At 35.1% G+C, this 19,172-nt stretch overlaps 2 protein-coding genes across 2 annotated transcripts; both read right to left on the bottom strand.

Moving 5' to 3' along the window:
- Positions 1-2,014, bottom strand: LOC140759282 (uncharacterized). The gene is made up of 5 exons (XM_073095796.1): positions 1,833-2,014; positions 1,239-1,311; positions 1,080-1,128; positions 564-687; positions 1-285 (listed from the first exon to the last, which is right to left on the bottom strand). Exons 1-5 carry the CDS (start codon positions 1,833-1,835, stop codon positions 235-237), a joined length of 300 nt encoding a protein of 99 aa, XP_072951897.1. The 5' UTR covers positions 1,836-2,014; the 3' UTR covers positions 1-234.
- Positions 2,015-2,746: 732 nt separating this feature from the next.
- On the bottom strand, positions 2,747-14,975 carry LOC140759572 (AUGMIN subunit 3). The gene is made up of 18 exons (XM_073096171.1): positions 14,667-14,975; positions 14,134-14,170; positions 13,526-13,629; positions 12,659-12,854; positions 11,904-11,970; positions 11,638-11,741; positions 10,439-10,523; positions 10,254-10,311; positions 9,557-9,688; positions 9,217-9,286; positions 8,123-8,180; positions 7,985-8,040; positions 6,587-6,739; positions 6,165-6,276; positions 5,950-6,091; positions 4,579-4,654; positions 3,469-3,564; positions 2,747-3,297 (listed from the first exon to the last, which is right to left on the bottom strand). Exons 1-18 carry the CDS (start codon positions 14,840-14,842, stop codon positions 3,169-3,171), a joined length of 1,851 nt encoding a protein of 616 aa, XP_072952272.1. The 5' UTR covers positions 14,843-14,975; the 3' UTR covers positions 2,747-3,168.
- Positions 14,976-19,172: the final 4,197 nt, after the last annotated feature.

Raw genomic sequence — 19,172 nt, 5'->3', positions numbered from 1 at the left:
TGAAACAAGGAAACAAATTCTCACTTGATAAATTGATGATAGAAATGTGGATAAGGATCATAACAGAACTGAAACAAAGAAATACAATATTGTGCAACAATTTTAAGTAGGAAGCTCTTCTCTTTGATCAGCAAAAAGAATAACTATGACTTCACAAACAGTAAAAATTGTTGAAACATATAAGAGTAAAAGTAATCACTTGTGGAATTGTCTCATGATGGAACTTTTGTAGTATCAGCATTCATAGTGTCCTTGAAAGCTGTTTGAGTTCTTAAGCTCTTCAAGCTGCAATAATTTAAACACAAGATATAGATGTAAATATCAGAGTAAACAAATATAGTGATTTCAAGGAATAACACACACTCTTCAATGACTTCCAGTTCATTGTTGTATTTTGTATTTAACGCCTGCCAACTTCATGTAAACTAGAAAGCATTCCACATGAAGTAATTTTCACACTAAGACTAAGCAGTGTGTTAATTGTTCATTGCTTTCTGATCTACATTTTGCATCATCTGTTTATGGAAGTCCCCACTCCCCACAGTATGTAAGAACAAAAGTACCTGTCTGCATATTTCTCTGTGACTTGCCAAAAGTTCGTCATACTTCAACTGCAAGTCCAACTTCTCAGCCTTGAGCTTTTCATAATCAGAAACTGATGGGCCACCTAACTTCTGCTGAACGAACCTAAGAAAGAAAAAGGACAAATCGTAATACTCATTTCAACCTGCTGTTAAGCATCTGCAACAGACTGAAAGGTAACTAAGCTAAGTCTTGAGAGTTGAGAGTGAAAATTTGTGCAACAGTGCCTGCAAAGTATCTTTCACCATGCTGCCATTTGTTTATGTATCTGTTACTTCTTCAGGGAATCATCTTATCTATATTTTAGAAACGAAAATTTATTTGCCACTTCTTCAAAGAAGCATTTATCTCTATGAATTATATTCCAAGTAAACTAACATCAGCACATTACTATATAAGCTAAATAATTTCAGTAATCTCTTTTTCTTTCTCAAAAGAACTATCAATTACTTGAGCAGCAGTCAGACTAACTTCATGATTAAAGTTACTGAACTTACTCAACTGCAGAAGAAGGCTTCTCATTCTCTTCGTATAAAGCAACAAGAACTACAAAGCATTGCAGAGGAAACAGGCATAACTACAGTGCACAAATATGTATAAATAATGGAACTCTTTTAGAGCCATAGAATGAAACCACAATCAGGATAGAGGAGAACCTTTTGTAAGAGCATCAAGAACTCCACTGGATTCTAGATACTTTCTAAAGGCCTCCTTCTTTGCTTCCCTTTCCTGCGAAGAACATTGTTGGGCACTGCATTTAGGGAAAACTACACCATTTGCTAAAATAAAGGAAATTCTATCTTTTACGCACAATGCAGTTAGTATAGGTTCTATCAACTTGAGCTCAATCTTCGTTTCTTCTTCGTTTTTGGCTCGAGAGATTCTGTAATATTCTTAGCAGGGCATAAACAAAAGCTAGAATCTACATAATAAGATTGCAATGGCACAAAGTTTCCAATTCCCCCACTAATCTGGGAAAAAGAAAGCACCACAAATTTATTAAATTCGGTTCGCAAATATTCCAAAAGACTTGTCATTATCTCAGAATAATATACCGAACACAACCATAAACCCATTGTGCTCAAAATGCGTCTCTACCCGCAAAATCACAGTAATGATACTAATCCATCAAATAATCCCCAAAAAGATGGGGAAAAAGATAAAAGATTAGATCTTTATAAGCATAAAGGGAAATAAAGACCATTTGATCTACAAATGAAGAACGAATTGTGTGATCTGTAGGAACATACCATGTTTATAGCATCAATCTCAGAGCTTACCCAAGTGAGAATTAGTAAAGATCTGGAGCAAAAGCGTGTAACTTTGGGAGATGGTTAGGTTAGGTTAAGAGTGGGGAGATGGGTGAAAGGTAGAGATCGGGGAAGAGGGCCGGAGAATGGAAGCCATCACAAGCAAATAACGTGGAGCTTGGGAGAGGAATTATATGCATTTAGCACCTCCTCCTTCTACCTATTTGCGTATGCCGTTTTCTTATGCAGTCCCATTATTTTTAAGAATAATTATTAGGTCCTCGTAGTGTCTTCCATAAATGCCCTCAAGACAGCAATCTTTTTTGCTTTGACTACCATAAAGGCAAGATTAATTAAGACTCTAAGGAGAAATTTATTGGACAACACTTAGCATTAAGCAATTTTTTTCAATAGATAAATTATTATTCATAACTTTTGGTTTGGCCCGATTTTAAGTTACCCTATGTACTTTAAATTTAAATAGTTAAACGTTCTTATGATTTAGACCAAATTAAAAAGACTTAATTAGCCACACATAAATATAGCGATAGTTTCAAGGGGAGAGCCAGACTAAAATATTAGAGAGCCAACTATATTATTTGATCTAATTTCCTGTGAAAAAAGGCTCAGAATTAAGTGCTTAAATTAAAATCACACGAGTATACATTGAAATCAAGTCAAACCCACATGGATAAATTATAATTTGCATGGAAGTCCACGGATCTTTGAACAAATCAACTACAGTAATTTGTTTTGGCCGCTTCTGTTGCAGTGACATGAGGTACTATTCCACTGACTTCATTGAGAACACTCTGTAGCAATTTGTGGATTCAAGCAGTAAAGAAGACTCGGACAAAAATATCATCGTGAATGTAAGTGGGAAGTGGTACTAAAATGCTTCCGAAGGGTGAAGAGATGAACAAGATGGGATTATATAAAATATGTAAAAGAGTAACAAGACTTCCACTATAAATACATTACAATAGTATAAAGGAAAAAAAAAAAACTGGTATGCAAAATACATTTGATGTGTCAACAGTATCTCGAAATAATACAACAATAACCAACTGCAAGGTTCACTATTGCAGATAGCATCAAAAGAAACCATTCCTGCCAAGAAGACTTGTGAAACTGGTTGCAGGGAAAGTTCTCGGTGATCACTTTTCTATTAAACCAGAAGTGATAAGGAGAAAAGGAATTCGATGCACTAGAAGAGAAAGCATGCGACCAGTTACCACACACAGTAGTGTGGGATGGTTGATCCGCTGTATTTTGAGAATTTGCAGCTCATCCATCTGGACAATGGAACTATCTGTGTGGAACTCGCAGACAACTGTTACTCTTGGAGAGCTTTGACACGAGCAGTGAGCTCCCTGACTTGATTCCTGAGACGATCCGGGTTGCAGAAGAAATCAACAAATACCTGCCTTTCCCGCCCGACCTCATGTGGATGATGTTTCACAATCTATGATTCAGACATCATGAGCATGATCAAGAGGATTGAAAAAGGATAAGACATAACTATTTTATTGTATTCCCCTTCACATAATGTTCGTATTCATGCACTTTATTTCAACATTTTATTAGTTAGGAAACTAGACAGACCAATCCGCAAAAACAAATTAAAGTGAACTACCTCAGCCTTCTGACGGTGAACCTCTGTTACTTCCTCAACAAAAGCAGAGACCTGTGAGTTGACCTTTTCCATATCATCAAGTGCTCGCATCAAAGGCTGTGATACAATGGTACATATTATTAGAGCATTCTCACATGAAAGCAAGCCAAAAACCATTGAAATGATTCTTGTGACAAAGATAATGCGTCGTCTAAGTTTCTCAAAGTACAACATTCACGAGCAAGCATGAGACAACAGCACCATTTCAAAAAATTATCATGCTTATTTCAAAAAATTAATATTCTAATACTGCAGAAAAGTTCTGAAAATGTTATCATCGTTGTTCCTTTTCTTGGCTATCAGTACCATTTATAATTTCTCCCTTCAGAATTCCTTTCCTTTTCTCTCTAACTATCTGAACTTTGGAATTCAACTTCAATGTTTTCCAAATGGAAAACAAGTGTCTTGTGGTTCAAAAATGCAAAGAAAAAAATACTCATATATAGTCCTTGACTGGTTAGAGTAGGTTTTCCTTGTTCTTTTTAAGTCTTTTCAAACACATTATTTCTATGTGGAAGACAATCAGCCAATGAACAGGATGACATGACTACAGTTATAAGCTTAAATTATATTAGCAGTTAACAATCAATATCTTGGACCAGCAGCAAATCATCTCAAAAACTTTCTTGCCCTGCTTTGATGCTTCTCAAGGTGAATCTTTTAACTATAAGAAATTTGGCATGCATCATTTTAAGACAAGAGAGCAGTGCAGCTTAGTAAGTGAATTCACATTATGGAGATCAATGCACAGAAGACATCTACTCTTGAATAGTTTGGGCCAGACTGTGCAACCCATGGATGGGCGTTCAAATCGTGGAAACCTCTCCAAGAATGGAGGTAAGTAGCACACCTCTTTTCCTCCCTAATCATAATTTTCATGCAATAGACATATAATTATAGGTCACATAGACCATATTTACACAACCTTGATATTGCGAACAGATTGGTTAGAGAGAATTATAATATTAAACCACTTGGAACTTGGAAGAGTAAAAAATCTCAGTGATAAAAGAATAAAGGTGTTCCTATATAATACAACAGATACAACTGGTTGAGAGAGAAAACATATACCCTAGGAGTCAATATTGGTTCTGCAGTTGCTGATGATGCAAACAGGAGTTGTTCAAGAGTTTGAATCAAAGTGCATCTGCAGAAAAAGTTGCAAACTGTAAAACTACACAGACCAAATATTTAGTAGAACATTATATTGAAGCAATATTCTACTATCTCAAGTAGCGTAAATCAACTTAGTCATCGTGCTACCAAGTTCTTGTTAGCTTATAGTCCTCGCAGAACTTTTCTAACATTGGCAGTAAAATTTTGGATGAGACTATAAGATTGAGCAGGACATAACTCATATCATGAATTAGATCTACACTCTCCTGATATACAGTACAACTTCGTGATGCCTTTTGATGGCAATGGAAAATTTTTAAAAAATTCAGAAACATCATATGCTGGTTTAAAAGACATTCATAAATTTTGCTTCTATTGGATGCCGATGCTTAATTAAGTAAACGGACTGTAAAGTGCAAACAATTAAAATATATTGAACAGTACATATAAGAGCTTTTTCCCTAAATTTGGTAGCAGGAAGAACCAGACTAGTTCATGTAGTTTAGGGGTTGTCAAGTATACACAAATATGACTAAGAAAACTACATAGTATTTCCTTGTCATGATTGGTGGCAAAGCTTATCTTCCTACTTTGTTGTCTTCATTGCATATTACTTGTCTACCATGATGAAACTTGTGCGATTTCAACAAGCATAACATAGTTCTCATTTTTGCATATTTTGTAATGTAGCTCTCAGCCTCTCTTATTTCATGTTACTTTCAATGATATCAAAAAAGGATTACATATCTTTTGCAATTCATGAAAGGCAACGACACGTTGCAGGCAGAAGTTGTCTTGGATAGAGAAAATATAACCAACAAGATTCCTGAGTAGCCAAAGGCACTGAAGTTAATCCTAGGTGAAGAAGAAACATAAAATATGATGAAATGGTTGAAATATATTAGTAAGTACCGGGCTAATTTATGATAAACTAATAGCAAAGCACAACACCTCATAGCAATGAATGAAAACGACCCCAATTTAAGCAACAACACCTCATAGCTAGGAATGGATACTTCTTAAATACTTTTTAGGTACTTCCGAGATTTTTATCAATAGAAGCTAACTGAATGAGTTGCCATATCCCTTGTCCATGCTTCATAGCCTCATACTAATGAACAAAAATGTTCCACAAATTAAGCAACTTCTGTTAAGTTCTGTCAAAGCACAATTTCAAAAGTTCTTCACAAGAAGAAACCCACTAAACTGAATTTTCTAGAAAGCTCAAGCTAAAATACAAATGTTGAATATGACCACTATGGACATTAGAAAAAAAACTAAAAGCTCAATATATGAGATGATGCAAAAAGAAGAAGAAGAACTCACAAATCGTTGATGCATCTTCTTCGGTCAGCTGGAAGAGTATTTTCTAATTCAAACTGAAGAGACAGTAAGTCAGACTGCAGCGTTGATATCTGCTGAACTATGCCATGTGCAGACACATATGTTGGTAATGCTGCTTGGGCATCTACAAAGGAGAAAATATCAGATAGGCACATAAAAGCCTGCAAATTGAGCCAATACACGTATTGGATGTTTACTTGAATGGATGCTAAGAAGATCCCGCACACCATGCAGGAAAGTATCACGATCATCAACTGCACCTTGTTCTTGTACCTCAGATGCAGCTTGAATTAGAGAAAGACAATGCCCCTATGGCATTAATGGAAGCCAAAATTCAATTCACATTCAAGGAAAATTTTGAGTTATATGTTCTATTAAGTCAACAACAATGAAAAATTAAAAATGAAACAACTTGATCCCAATGCTCCCATGCATGAAGAAAGTAAGAGGTCCAGGGCAAACAAGAAGTTATACTAACATAGTCTTTTTTCTTTTTTTGGACACAACCTACTGTAGCATAGTTATTGTACAAGAAGTAGCATAGTTAAAGGGTATCTTGCATAGTTATACCAAACCTAGAAGATACATGATGCTATCAGTGATACATATGATTGCATACCAGACGCCCATTGGCTGCCGATAGATAACCTTGCAACTCTGATTCAATAACTTTAAGCAAGGAATATGCACTCAGTATGGTCCTCCTTTCAAGCTGACAAGCAATTTTCAGAAAACGGTGCCTGGCAAGTTGATTAACTAGATGATTGATGAACTGCATGAAAATAGAAGCTTCAGCATGATAAGTTAAAGTAAACAGTTGTCACAATGAATGATAATTATTGTTATAACAATTGAAAGTTGTCAGCATTGACAAGAAACAAATAATTATTTAAGAATACTATCTCATTTTGAAACAGGTGAATAAACAAAACAGTTAATAGAAACAGCAATGTGCATTTGGAAAATTGGCCAATCTCATGAAACATATCCATTTCTAAACTGTAAAAAATTTCAAAGACATTGCTTTAAAATATAATCATTTTGGGCCTAACTTTAGTAATTGAATAATCCAAGCAAAAAAAGTTAACAAAATAACAGCAAGAAAGTCTATTGGTCTACGACACATCTGAATATTGACCGACAAATGTATCATGCCGTTGGCACATGCAATGTGCATGCCGACACGGCAAGCATGGGTAAGAATAAAGAGGAGAAGAAAAGGAAAGGAAAAAGGAGAAAAAAGAGAAAGAAGAGAGAAGAAGAGAAAGAAGAGAGGAACCAGTTGGAAGGCTTCACCGCCACTTCTCCCTCTCAGCCACTGCTATGTTTTAATCGGCCGTAGAGGAAAGGGAAAGAAGATGATGAATTAATCATTCTTAATGGATCCTCACTTTAAGTGATAATGGATCCTTAAGTGATTGAATATTAATGGATCCTAACTTAAGTGATATATTAATGGATCTTAACTTTAAGTGATATATTAATGAAACCTAACTTAAGTGATAATGCAACGATGGTACTTCTCCAATTCCTCCATAGGACTAAGAAAAGCTTATACAAAGCCTTTCTCACTTGTATAAAGGTTTTTTTAGCTCTTTAGGGGCGTTCCTACAGCACATCCCATGCAACATGTCGACACTATGTTGGCATGGTAAGTATCGGCCAGCACAGTAGTCCATACATGAGGATCCACCCATACAGTGTCGATGGAGGGAATCCCTACCCCATTAGAAAGCAAGGCTGTTTGTACATGACTTCAATGTATCGTCCAATGAAAATCATGACTCTATGTCCTCTGAATTAGTTTATAGTATTGAAAATCAGTCAATCAAGTGGAGATAAAGAGAGTGCCCATGTAGAGATTAAACAAGTAAAAGGATCTTATGATTTGCTATGAAACAGTTCTTCAAAGGAAACGGTTAGCAATGAAGGTTAATTGGGTTAGAGGTGCACGTAAAACAGATTAATGCACCTTCATGGTACACATTGCCATTTAACAGCTAGTGGATGTACATACCGTCTTTTGCCGGTTAATGTAGTATTCTTGGCGCATAACCTTCAAATCATAATCCCCTAAAGGTTGAAATGAGAAAATCATTAACCCCAAGCCAAATATTTCAGCAAGTACTACATTTCAATCTCATTAACACCACACCTTGCAAAATATACGTGTCTTGAAGTTGAGCAAGCTCTGAGCATAGACATGGAATAGTCTGAAGAAGGAAACAAATGAAACAAAGATGAGACAACTCTAATTGCAGCTAAACATCAAATAAAAAGTAAATAATACTTTCATAAACAGAAACATATACAAAGAAAAATGATAAAATTCAATTTTCTCAAAAAAAAAAATGATGGAACTTCAGTTACACTGTCTTGAACAATGAAATCTTACCATTGAAAGTTGGAACAGCACTCAGAGACTTCTAATACATATATGAAATGGTGCAAAAGAAAGTATAAGCATCTTGAAAGTGCAAATTCTATGTTTTGAAGTTCACAAAGAAGATACAGAAAAGTCAAAATATGTAAGAACTTAGGACTTGATAGGAGATTTGATTATATACTTCGTCAAATAATGAGAAAGAATGAACTGCCAACCAAAAAGAAAGAAAAGAAATGTTCTTGTTTAGGCAACGGTTGTAGGGTACATCACAGTAGTCACATGAAAAAGCCACTTAGCTACAACATAGTATTTATTGAAGGTGTATCTTTATGGGGGTATGGAAATATAGAGCTCAATATTAACCTGTTATGATCGTATTATTTATCAAAATCAATAAAAAAGAAAGATAATACAAGAAATAATGGACCAATGCATATGGGAAGCATTGTAATGTTGTTAATTTTTCCCATAGTTGAATACCTTATGCACAAGAAACATGCTATTTCCAATCTACATGGATGACTGATACTAAACTAATCAGCAGACTGTGGATGACCCACAGCAATATAGGAGGTGCATCCCTATACCCACCCTGTTAGATGCTCACACTGTTTGTTCACTCTGTAAACTGGCTCGACTCCTACTCCCGCAGGTCTATCTGGCCTATGCCATATAGATAGACTATTTATAGCTATCCTCACTAGCTTAATTGATAATTTGTGCAACAAAATCTAGCGTCCTACATCTGTCATGTATCAAGGCACGTGTGCACACAGAAAAACAGAATTTAAGAAAAGCCATATGGACTGGTTCCTAACAATGAAAAATGGAGATTTTCAGACAAGAATGAATCTACTGCATACCTCGGATAAGAATTTCTGCACCTTCTGGGAAAGGTTCGCAAGTTCCCCAGCCAGTTCAGAACTCTTCCTCCTGCAATGAGAATTACATCCAAAAGGTTTGAAATACTTTAGAACTAGTACACTAATGAAATACGTGCCACACTTCAGAGCTCATCAAGAACAATTATCTTTAATCAAGATAACCCAGCTATTAAAAGGAACAATACTATAATCTCAGAAAAATAATAGCTTTTCCACATATGTAATTATCTCCAGTTTGCATGTGACAAATCCTAATTCAAAAGAAACCAATGATTATCCAGTTATCCTGGTGTATGTCACAAAAATATGTAGGAGATACCTAAGTGAATGAATATCCCGATGAATGTGAGCCTCATCAGATGATATTTGAGACTTCAGCATTGAGAGTATAGCCTGCTGCTTAGCATTCTCAACTTGGGCTTCCACCCATTGTCTCTCACTTGTTGCGAATCTGTTATGTAATTTACAAACATATAAGCCAGACAAATTTACCTACATTAAATCTTAAAGCAAAAACTGGAAATATGCTCCACAAACAGATTAATAACTTTGTTGTGCAAGCTTCGGGTGGCAGAAATAATTTTAATTATGCATCTTCGTGGAAAAAAAGAAGTTGTGACAGTGAAACATTTTCATTATTTCATGAGCTTATCTTATCAACAATACTTTACACTCGACCAGAACAATAAAAGGAATGCTGAGAGTAATTCATAATATCAAGCAACTTGATTTAGTTTCCAAGACATAAAATAGTACGTGGACAGAGGGTAAAGAATTTCAATATGTAGAACCGATGTCATCCCTAAGCACATATAACCTAATAACCAACTAAAACACAAATCAAAACAAGGAAATACCCAAACAACAATAAATATCCAAGTTGATAAAGGCATTATCATATTATGTACACAAAACATGAAGAAAAAATAGAAGCATCAAGTAGCTTTGAGAGTTGCATGATATGTAGTGCAAAATATAAGTAAAGCCAGAAAAGGATCAAACCAAAAGATATCTACATGGAACGAAGTCGTTGGAGCTCAGCTACACGGTGATGATGCGACTTCTCAGAATCCCCTATTGTATACATCAAATAGAGAAAAATAAGCTTATAAAATTTGTAGCTCCAAGGACAATGAAAGTAAAAATGAGGAAACAAAATAAGCAGAACTACAAGAATCACAAGAAATCTGAAGGTTCTTACCTCTTATCAAGCAATTAGTGATGTCATCAAGACTCACCCATGAACATTTAGACTTGCCCTCCTCAGCAACAAGCCGAAATGGTCCCTAATTGGAACAACATATTAATGTATTGACAAAGATAATCAGCATGTTTTGAAAGTACATTGATCCAAATATTTGCAAATATTGAATATATAAATCACATGGGACAAAATCACTGAAAAGTTTGCAGCAAACAGCATAAATAGCTTAATACTAGCAATGATTCCAAGTAGCAATCCAACAGCATCGAGAACAAGGTTTCTGTCATCTTCAATTCTTCATAACCATTGCAATGCAAATATTATACTAAGTTATTATCGTCATCAGTACTCGGTAGTTCCAATCAAGCTGAAGCCAAGATACGAAAATGACTAGATTCTACAAGAAAGCATGGGAACTTTTGCAGGACAGTACCATGCAGGAATATTATGAACTGACCTCACAATTGTTCACTAATAAAACTTGATGCACATATTTTGGCAGAGATATATTATGATATGACGAAACCTTCAGAGCGCATTCACTCTACTGTACATAATCAGGTCTAAATTCAACACGATAGTTAAAGGCTTAAAGCAACAATATTGTGACAATATTGTGACACACATCGCTATTGCAGGCATATAAAGTTATATTTCTGCTCTTTATTAGTCATAATCTTCTAGCCAAAGTGCAAGATCTACTGCAGAATGCAGAACTGATACCCACTCCTAACACTTCAAAGAATTCTTAAAACAATTATGTCGTAAATTACTTGAAGTTCAAATACATATAATCTTCCACTTCTTGATTCATTCTTTTTGTTTAACTTTGTGATAGTGTACAATTCCGAATGCAAATTTTAGTGAGAACGGTAACACTAATATGTGGCCCATCTCTTTTAAATTCTAAAGTGCTTTGTAAGCCTAATTAATCTTCCATACTCTTCCACAGATGCTTTAGCAAAAAAGAAATCTCACCAAGTCTAGCAAACTCAAACCATTGATCTTAATTCTTAAATTAAGTGAAAGTATAGTAAAATCCTTGGATCAGATGAATAACTTCCTACTTCCTAGGAAGGCTCGGATATACCAACCAATTTATGAAAATCTCAGTTGACTTAATGTCATTTGAAACAAAATATAGTAGATAACAACAGATACCTGAATAAATAAAGCAATAACTGGGAAGACTGTACCTTGTCAAATTGCTTGGAGAACCACTGGTTTAGCTCTTTGGTACAAGCTAAATCTCCAATCAAGTAAGCATGGAAATCGGAGTATGCTAGGTAGATCCCATCCTCTGCACATCAGATTACATTACTTAAAAGCACAAAGGAAAAATTACGTACATATTCAGTTATTCACTATCATCTAGCTACCTATTAGGAATCATTAGATTGTTGCAAAGAAAATCATAGGTGCTAATCAGACAAATGGTAATTTTGGACTTGAGAAAGCATACCATCCCCTGAATGATAGTGAGCGAGCTCCTGAGCTGTAGCAGCAATTTTTCCTAGAACTGCATTCATCTGATAGTAGGCAAAAGAAGTAAAATAAAGTATAATGAGATTAAGTTTCAAAGTTAACCTACATACTATAGCATCATAAAGGATATTGATCACATAGACACCTAGTCAGGACTCAAGCAGAGTATGCTTAAGCTTAAGCAGTTATGCAGTTGTTTTCTAGAACGTAAATGATTCCAAATTTCAGTCTCAATCTACTATTCTTCTCTAGTTACAGCAAACGAAATATCTTGAACTTCCGGCAGCTTAGGTTGCACCTTCCATCAAAAAGTCCTAACAATATTATGGAAGAATAATGGGATGAGAAGTTGAAACACTACTTCAATTTTCACTTTCACATGGAATTGAACATCTGTAATTGTTTCCAAACACCTTAAAACTAAATTTCCAAGTATTGTGCATACTGGAATGGATCAGTGCTTTAAAATGGATGGCATCGTACTTGTACTCTAATGATGAGCTCATTTCAAGGTCAAGTTTTCCCAAAAGATATGGTTGTACAACAGAATGTGTTTTTGCAGATGTACATCTGGAAACTAAGAACTGGAATTGGCATACCAAACTACAATACAAGTTTAAAGAGCTCCTCCAGCATCTTTTGTTAGATCACTATCAATAATAGAAGGGACAAGAGATAGTAAAGATCAGATCTGATTTACTACCTGCAGCCTTCATCAAGAATATGGCGTACCTCTAAATTCTCCGCAGAAAGCTTCTCTTCCAATGACAGGAGTTGACCATTGACTGTAGATGTAGCTGCCACTCGTGCCCTTCTTCCCTGGATAAGAGCAGAAGCTTGACCTGTCAGCAAATCAAACTGTGACTGTTGGCGTGCAAGCTGCTTCTGCAATTCTAGAACTTCAGCATTGTATGCTAGCTTTGCCTCACTAGAAAGAAAAGGTGGTAATTATTAACGATGAAAATTGAGATAAACAGATGAAGGCATAAAACTTTGATTGACAAATGAAGTTAGCAAGCAGATTGCCAGCGATGACTTTAAAATCAATTGGCTACAACCTACAGCAGCAGGTTTATTGTTTCGTGAAACCTAAATTCTGCAATATTTATAGCAGTGAGTTAGCATGACAGATGCTTTTCACATGGCAACATACATAATATGCATGATGAACATCTAATAAACTTTCAATTTGATGGATTCACCTTTCAAGACCACATTTGCAATTTAAACCATGAAAATATGATGGCTAATGTTAAACATTTTATGTGCTAAGACATTATACTGGACAATGCAAGTTATACTGTTTATGTAATAAATAAAGAACTGTATGCTGGATTGAACTACTCCAGTTATCAAGATGTCGGCACACAAATAGATATTGCACATTACATGGAAGTTTTATTCCATACTATGAATTATAACGAGCAGAATATGAGAACAGCCACCTCACATTTCTAATCTGACCAACTATGTGTTGCTTACAAGAATTAGTTGACGATGTGACCAAACAATAACATTGAATTTGGCACTTAAAAATAGTTACATAGAAATAGAGATCTGTGAAAATAAGAAGAATGAAAAGAGAATGGCTGAATATACCGGATGTCTATTAGTCTTTCTTCAGCTCCAAATACTGCTTCCTGGTTGTCTCTCTTGCTTGAAAAGGCTGAAATGCTATCAAAAGCAGAATCTAGGTCCACCCCCTAAAATATTTCCACATTACAAGATGTGATACTGGAAAGTGCAGCTTAAAGAAATTGAAGCAGTTTGTATCAAAACAAATGACAATTGATATTAAATAACATATGACATAAACAATCAATAGATTCTATTCCAACTATTTGGGTCAAGTTTCTAAATCTTATCTTCTGTGCAATTTTCTCTCAAGATTCAACAATCTCATCACACGCATTTTCAGTCATTTCGTAAAATTTATGCCTTTAGTGCATATCTACCTGCACAATTTATCATATTATATTCATTATTTTTTTCCCTTTTCCCTTTTCTCTTTATTGGAGAAAAGGGGTGATGAGATAAAAGTATAATCACAGTCCATATTTATTATTTTATTGAAGTTAGTAATGCATTATTTTCTTCAAAGTTCATAATACATAATCAAATCAAAATAGAACAGCACGAAGCCTCGTACATTTAAACCAGCACATCTCCAAGCTTAGTTTGTTAACAATAAAGAGAAATATTTCTACCTCCAGAAGCTTCTCTTCTTGCACAAATTGCTCGTACCTGTAAACCAAATTATCATATGTCTAATTAGCACGTAAATGAGAAACCCAAACCAAAGGAATACTTGACCAAGTGCACCGCAAAGTTTTTTCTCCTAATTGACCAACTCAGACAATCCAACTGAGCCACCAACTCAGACCAGAAAAAACATCAAAATGTCTAAGCAAAACGCAGCAAAATAACGTCTTTCCTCTTAAACCCAAGTAAAGAAAAATAAAAGAGAGCAAAGGAATACTGTGCCAACTGCACCAGCAAACTTTTCTTCCCTAACTAAGCTCCAATTAATGAAGAAACCCACGAACCCGAAACCAAATAATCCGAACGGAGCACCAACTCGAATAGATATAAACTATCAAATTTTCCAACCATTTCCCAACCTAAACACAAAACCGCCAATAATTCACAGCGGAACCCAAGAAAGACGCGGCAAGATCTCCATTTCCTCGTCCAACCCGACAAAGACAAAAAGATCGATAGGACAGAGAAAGAGAGGTACTGAGAAAGCTCCGATGGCGAGAGAACGTTCGAAGGCCGGAGACTGGAGCAGATCCATTCAAGAAGGGGTCGGACCTCCTCGTACTGGAACGGCCACTCGAAGCTATCCGGATCAAGCGAATCCTGGCCGTGAAATCCCAGCTCCGTCAACACCGTACATAGCCGAGCGCCGCTCATCGCCGCCCCTGCCAATGCCGGCGCTTCTTCGGCGTCTTCCTCTTGTCTCGATCCCGGAATTGGAGGAGAAAGGTGTGGAAATTTTGAAATTTGGGGGTTTCGCTAAAGGGCTTAAGCCTTGGTGCGATTGTTCGATGGGTGGGGCGGGGGATTAGCTGGTTGGGTTGGAACTTTTGGAACATTTTCATTTCACACCCTCCATTATGCGTTTATACCCTTCCTATATTTCACTATTTTCAATTGGATTCTTTTCTCACAAACATATCAAAAACACCCTAAAGCTAAAAGCCCCCGATAAGAGGGTGGAATTAAAAACAGTGTAGGATGCAAAATGGAAAATTCCTTTTTCTTTTTCGTTTTTGCATATTACCGCCTAGGTTTCCCTCTTTTTTCAATTAGACACCTGAATTATTATTGTTTTTCGCATATAATCTCTAAAAAAATTTTATTATCATATACACTCCTAAAATAAAAAAGATATTCATATAAGAAAAAAAATTAATTATATAGTCCTCTAAAAACGTGAAATATTATAGATGTCTAAACAAATTTATCCATTATATTTTTCATATGTACTGAATTCTATATAACTTCACGGTTAATCTGGATTGAGCAAAATTAATATTAGGATGAGTAACTCGTGGGAAGTCCTACCCCAGAAGTTGAGCAGCCTTATATGATTTTATAGATTTTCAAGGTTTAAACAACAAATAAAATTATCTATCGTGATTTCATCATGTCTAGTTAATAATTTATCTCCATCTGATAGTGTAATAATGGATAAAATAATGGCATTATTTCTGGAGTGTTTATGAACATAAACAGTACTCACATCATCTCGAGTAGAGTTGCATAATTTGCGAGATAGAAACAACAGGATAATCTTCACAAAAGGAAATAAAATATGTAATAATTATTTACAACTCTGCAGGCCATTAATAAATATTTCATACACCTCTATAATGTCATATTTAGAGAGGGTGAAAAAAAGGATTGTGACTAATTACAAATCTTTCCGGGAGGATCACTAAATATGCGCTAATTGTCTCGCTTGCATCCGATAATATTGATCATATTAGTTAGATGCACACGATTAATATATTAGCACATATTTAGCGACACTAAAATTATCATAACGAAGCCGTCCTGCAACAAATCTGACCTCAAAAGAAATGTCTGAAAAAATTCAATGAAATCAAATTAATCATGCCAACAGGGACGAAAGCTGAGTCAGTCAACCAATTGGACACGGGCCACCATTGTTGGCGGAGCCATTGGTGCAACCCGAAGGCCGAGATGATTCGCCGGAACCCTTGGCCTGAGAGGTAACACCACCATTCATCTTGCCCATGAGCCGCGCTGCCTCCGCCGGGCCACCGGAGCTGAGGAGAGCCAAGAAGAGAAGAGCTACGGTCACTACTCTGAGATGGCTTTGCCCGGCAAACTTCATAGCAAATGAGAGGAGAATGTCTTTTGACAGGAGTTTGATGAAGTGAAGCAAGTCGAAAGGGAAATATTATAACATATTTATAAGTAGAAGTAATTAACTTGTTACATGTAGATTAATATAAGGAGACGTAGGTGCCCAAGATTTTGACTTGAGACTTAGTTGTTGGGCAATAAGTCTACAAGATGTGACTTCAAAAAGAAGAGAGGGAACCAGAAGCAAAGCAACAAGGTAGTGAGAGAGTTTATGAATATGAATATGAAACAGCTTGGATGAGTTAAATTCTTCTTCCACTCATGAGTACCATTGGATAAACAACTACAATAAACTTTGACTATAACAAGACTTTATTTTTTTCAATTATTATCTTAAAAAACACTGTTGTCCTATCTTTGAAGAAGAATAAACAAAGGACTAAAACCTAACTCATAAACCCATAAATAGGGGCATCAGTATAATTGGGCTCGGATCGGACTCCACGGAACGTGAATTCGAATGGAAACCTAATAGGGCATGTTACTTAGGGTTTGGTTTTTGGGTCGGATTAGGGGATAATTAGTAAGGATCCAAATTCCACTCCAACCCACAGAAGAGCTTCTGTACGTTTTTTGACTCCAGAGATTAGTAGACTAGTATTAGTCAACTTAGTTAATTGTTGCCACGTCAAAAGAATGGGGGTTGCTAAGTGGCACTAATAAATTTTGGCCACCTGGATTGGCATGCACCTATCATTTTCCATCATGATAGAAGCCTAACACACTCACCAACTTATAATACCTTTTTTTCTTGTATTGTCTAATGATAGAATAATGTCACATTCTTGAAGGAAGTAGTACATATGAACGAAAGCTCATGGGAAATTATCCTTACTAGCTTCCAGAACACAACACATGCCCAATTGACTATTTTTTTTTTTTTTGAAAAGCTGGCTATATTAGACTGACCTATCCTCCTACGAGATCACGGCCTCCTCCAAAACGAGATTACATAATTCCACGGGGATAGAGTCTGTCGGCCCCAGCCGAGAGGCCCCCAGATTCCGCTTACCACATTTGGCCACCCAGTCGACCACTTTATTCCCTTCTCGTCTTATATGACTCAAGCGACAACTTACAAAAGAGCTGAGTAATGCGCTGCACTCAGCAACTAAACCCCTAATTTCCCAAGGGCAGCTGACTCTATTCCCAATTGACTTTTTTTTTTCCCCTAAGGTTTTGCTGCTGTTTAGTGTGACAGCTCGTCCTCTGTAGCCCTGGTTGCATGAATTCCTACGACCAGAACATTTTAGCTTCTGGGGTCTCATGACATTCAATATTTTTCTATTAAAATGCTCTAAAAGGTAACGGTAAATAATTGAGGGCAATGCCTCAATGGAGTGCTAACAAAAATTACTTGTAGTTTGTAGCTCATCTATTTTATTTCAAACTAAAGTAATTAATTTAATAATTAGTCAACTATCAATAAAAAAAAAACTTAATTGCCCTTAGAAGAATACAATCTGATTTAGAATATTATAGTAGTTTAGTCATTTAGCAATTTCTGTAGTATAACATCTCCATTAAATAAACTCATTCAAAGTAATTAAATTATTGCAACAACTTATCTTTTCACCGTAATCTCCCTTTTAATTTTTGATTAGGGATTTCGACGGGAGGATTTTGCCCAGATGAGACCGTCTCATAGGGGAAACAAATTAAGCTGCTTCCACTAATTAAGAGTATAGCTTTTTTTTTTTTTTCTAGCCGGAGATTATCATAGATTTCCCAATGTCTTATTGCTGAATTTTTCTTGTAATTTGACGATGAGGTCGATCTTCGACTCAGTTTAATTATGTGAACCCTCGCAGTTCTAAAATATTAAATATTTCTTCTTTGGTGTGCATCAGATAAAAAACAAATTGAAATTGTGAGATATTTAATTCATAATGAATAAAAACAATCTATTGATTGAGAGGAAAATGAAAAAAATAAAATCTTATAATTTAATATGGAATAAAAATAAATATATAATTTATTATAGTTCACTGCCCTTCTTAATGGATGGGAACTCACAGCTAAGACTGCCAGGTTGAGATGATCCCAGAATTAAGCCCAAGAAAGGAAGCCATGGCTACCAAGGTATCCTCCTCCTTAATTGGAGTGGTATATATATTTTTTGAGTTGATGATAGCGCTAAACAAAAAGATTGCAGAGAGAAGGTTGTGACGATAAATAAAAGAAAATTTAGTTTGTTATTAAAAAAAAATATGCTCCTCTTACTCTTCACTCGAAGCTATAAAATATTTAGTTTGTATGGAATATAGAATATTATATTACTTTCAAATTTTTAAAACTAAAATATAAAAGTATCTCTTATGAGCAACACTATCATCTTCTTAATTAACTCGATTTAATCTCCTCTCTCTCTCTCTTCCCCTATCCTCATTAAACTTTCATTTTCTATTTCAATTTGTGTGTATCGAATATCTTATCATAATTCATTACTCATATCTTCTCTCTCTTAAATATCTTATCGACATCCTATCATAATTTATTATTTTTTGTAAATATAAATATTATAAAATTCTTACCTTTATTTAACTGATATATTAGTTATTTTATAAATTATCTTATTATTAAAGTATATTTTATATGTACTACTAACATTAAAAATACAATATTAATAAACTAATATTTTATTAAATTAAATATTAACTCATAGATAAAATATATATTTTACTATTTAAACTATGTATTAATCTAAATTAATCTTTTTTAAAAATAGAAAAAGAAAATTTAGAAAAAAATTAATATAATACTATTAATAATCTCATGTTTTAAGCTAAAATAAAACATATGAAAGTATAAATATTTTAATATTATTAATAATCTCATTTTACAAAGA

The sequence above is a fragment of the Typha angustifolia genome, chromosome 4, assembly GCF_048772165.1.
Source record: "Typha angustifolia cultivar Huaian chromosome 4, ASM4877216v1, whole genome shotgun sequence".
Lineage (NCBI taxonomy): Eukaryota > Viridiplantae > Streptophyta > Magnoliopsida > Poales > Typhaceae > Typha > Typha angustifolia.
The sequence above is the reverse complement of the archived record's forward strand: the minus strand, read 5'-3'. Positions and strand labels throughout refer to the sequence as shown.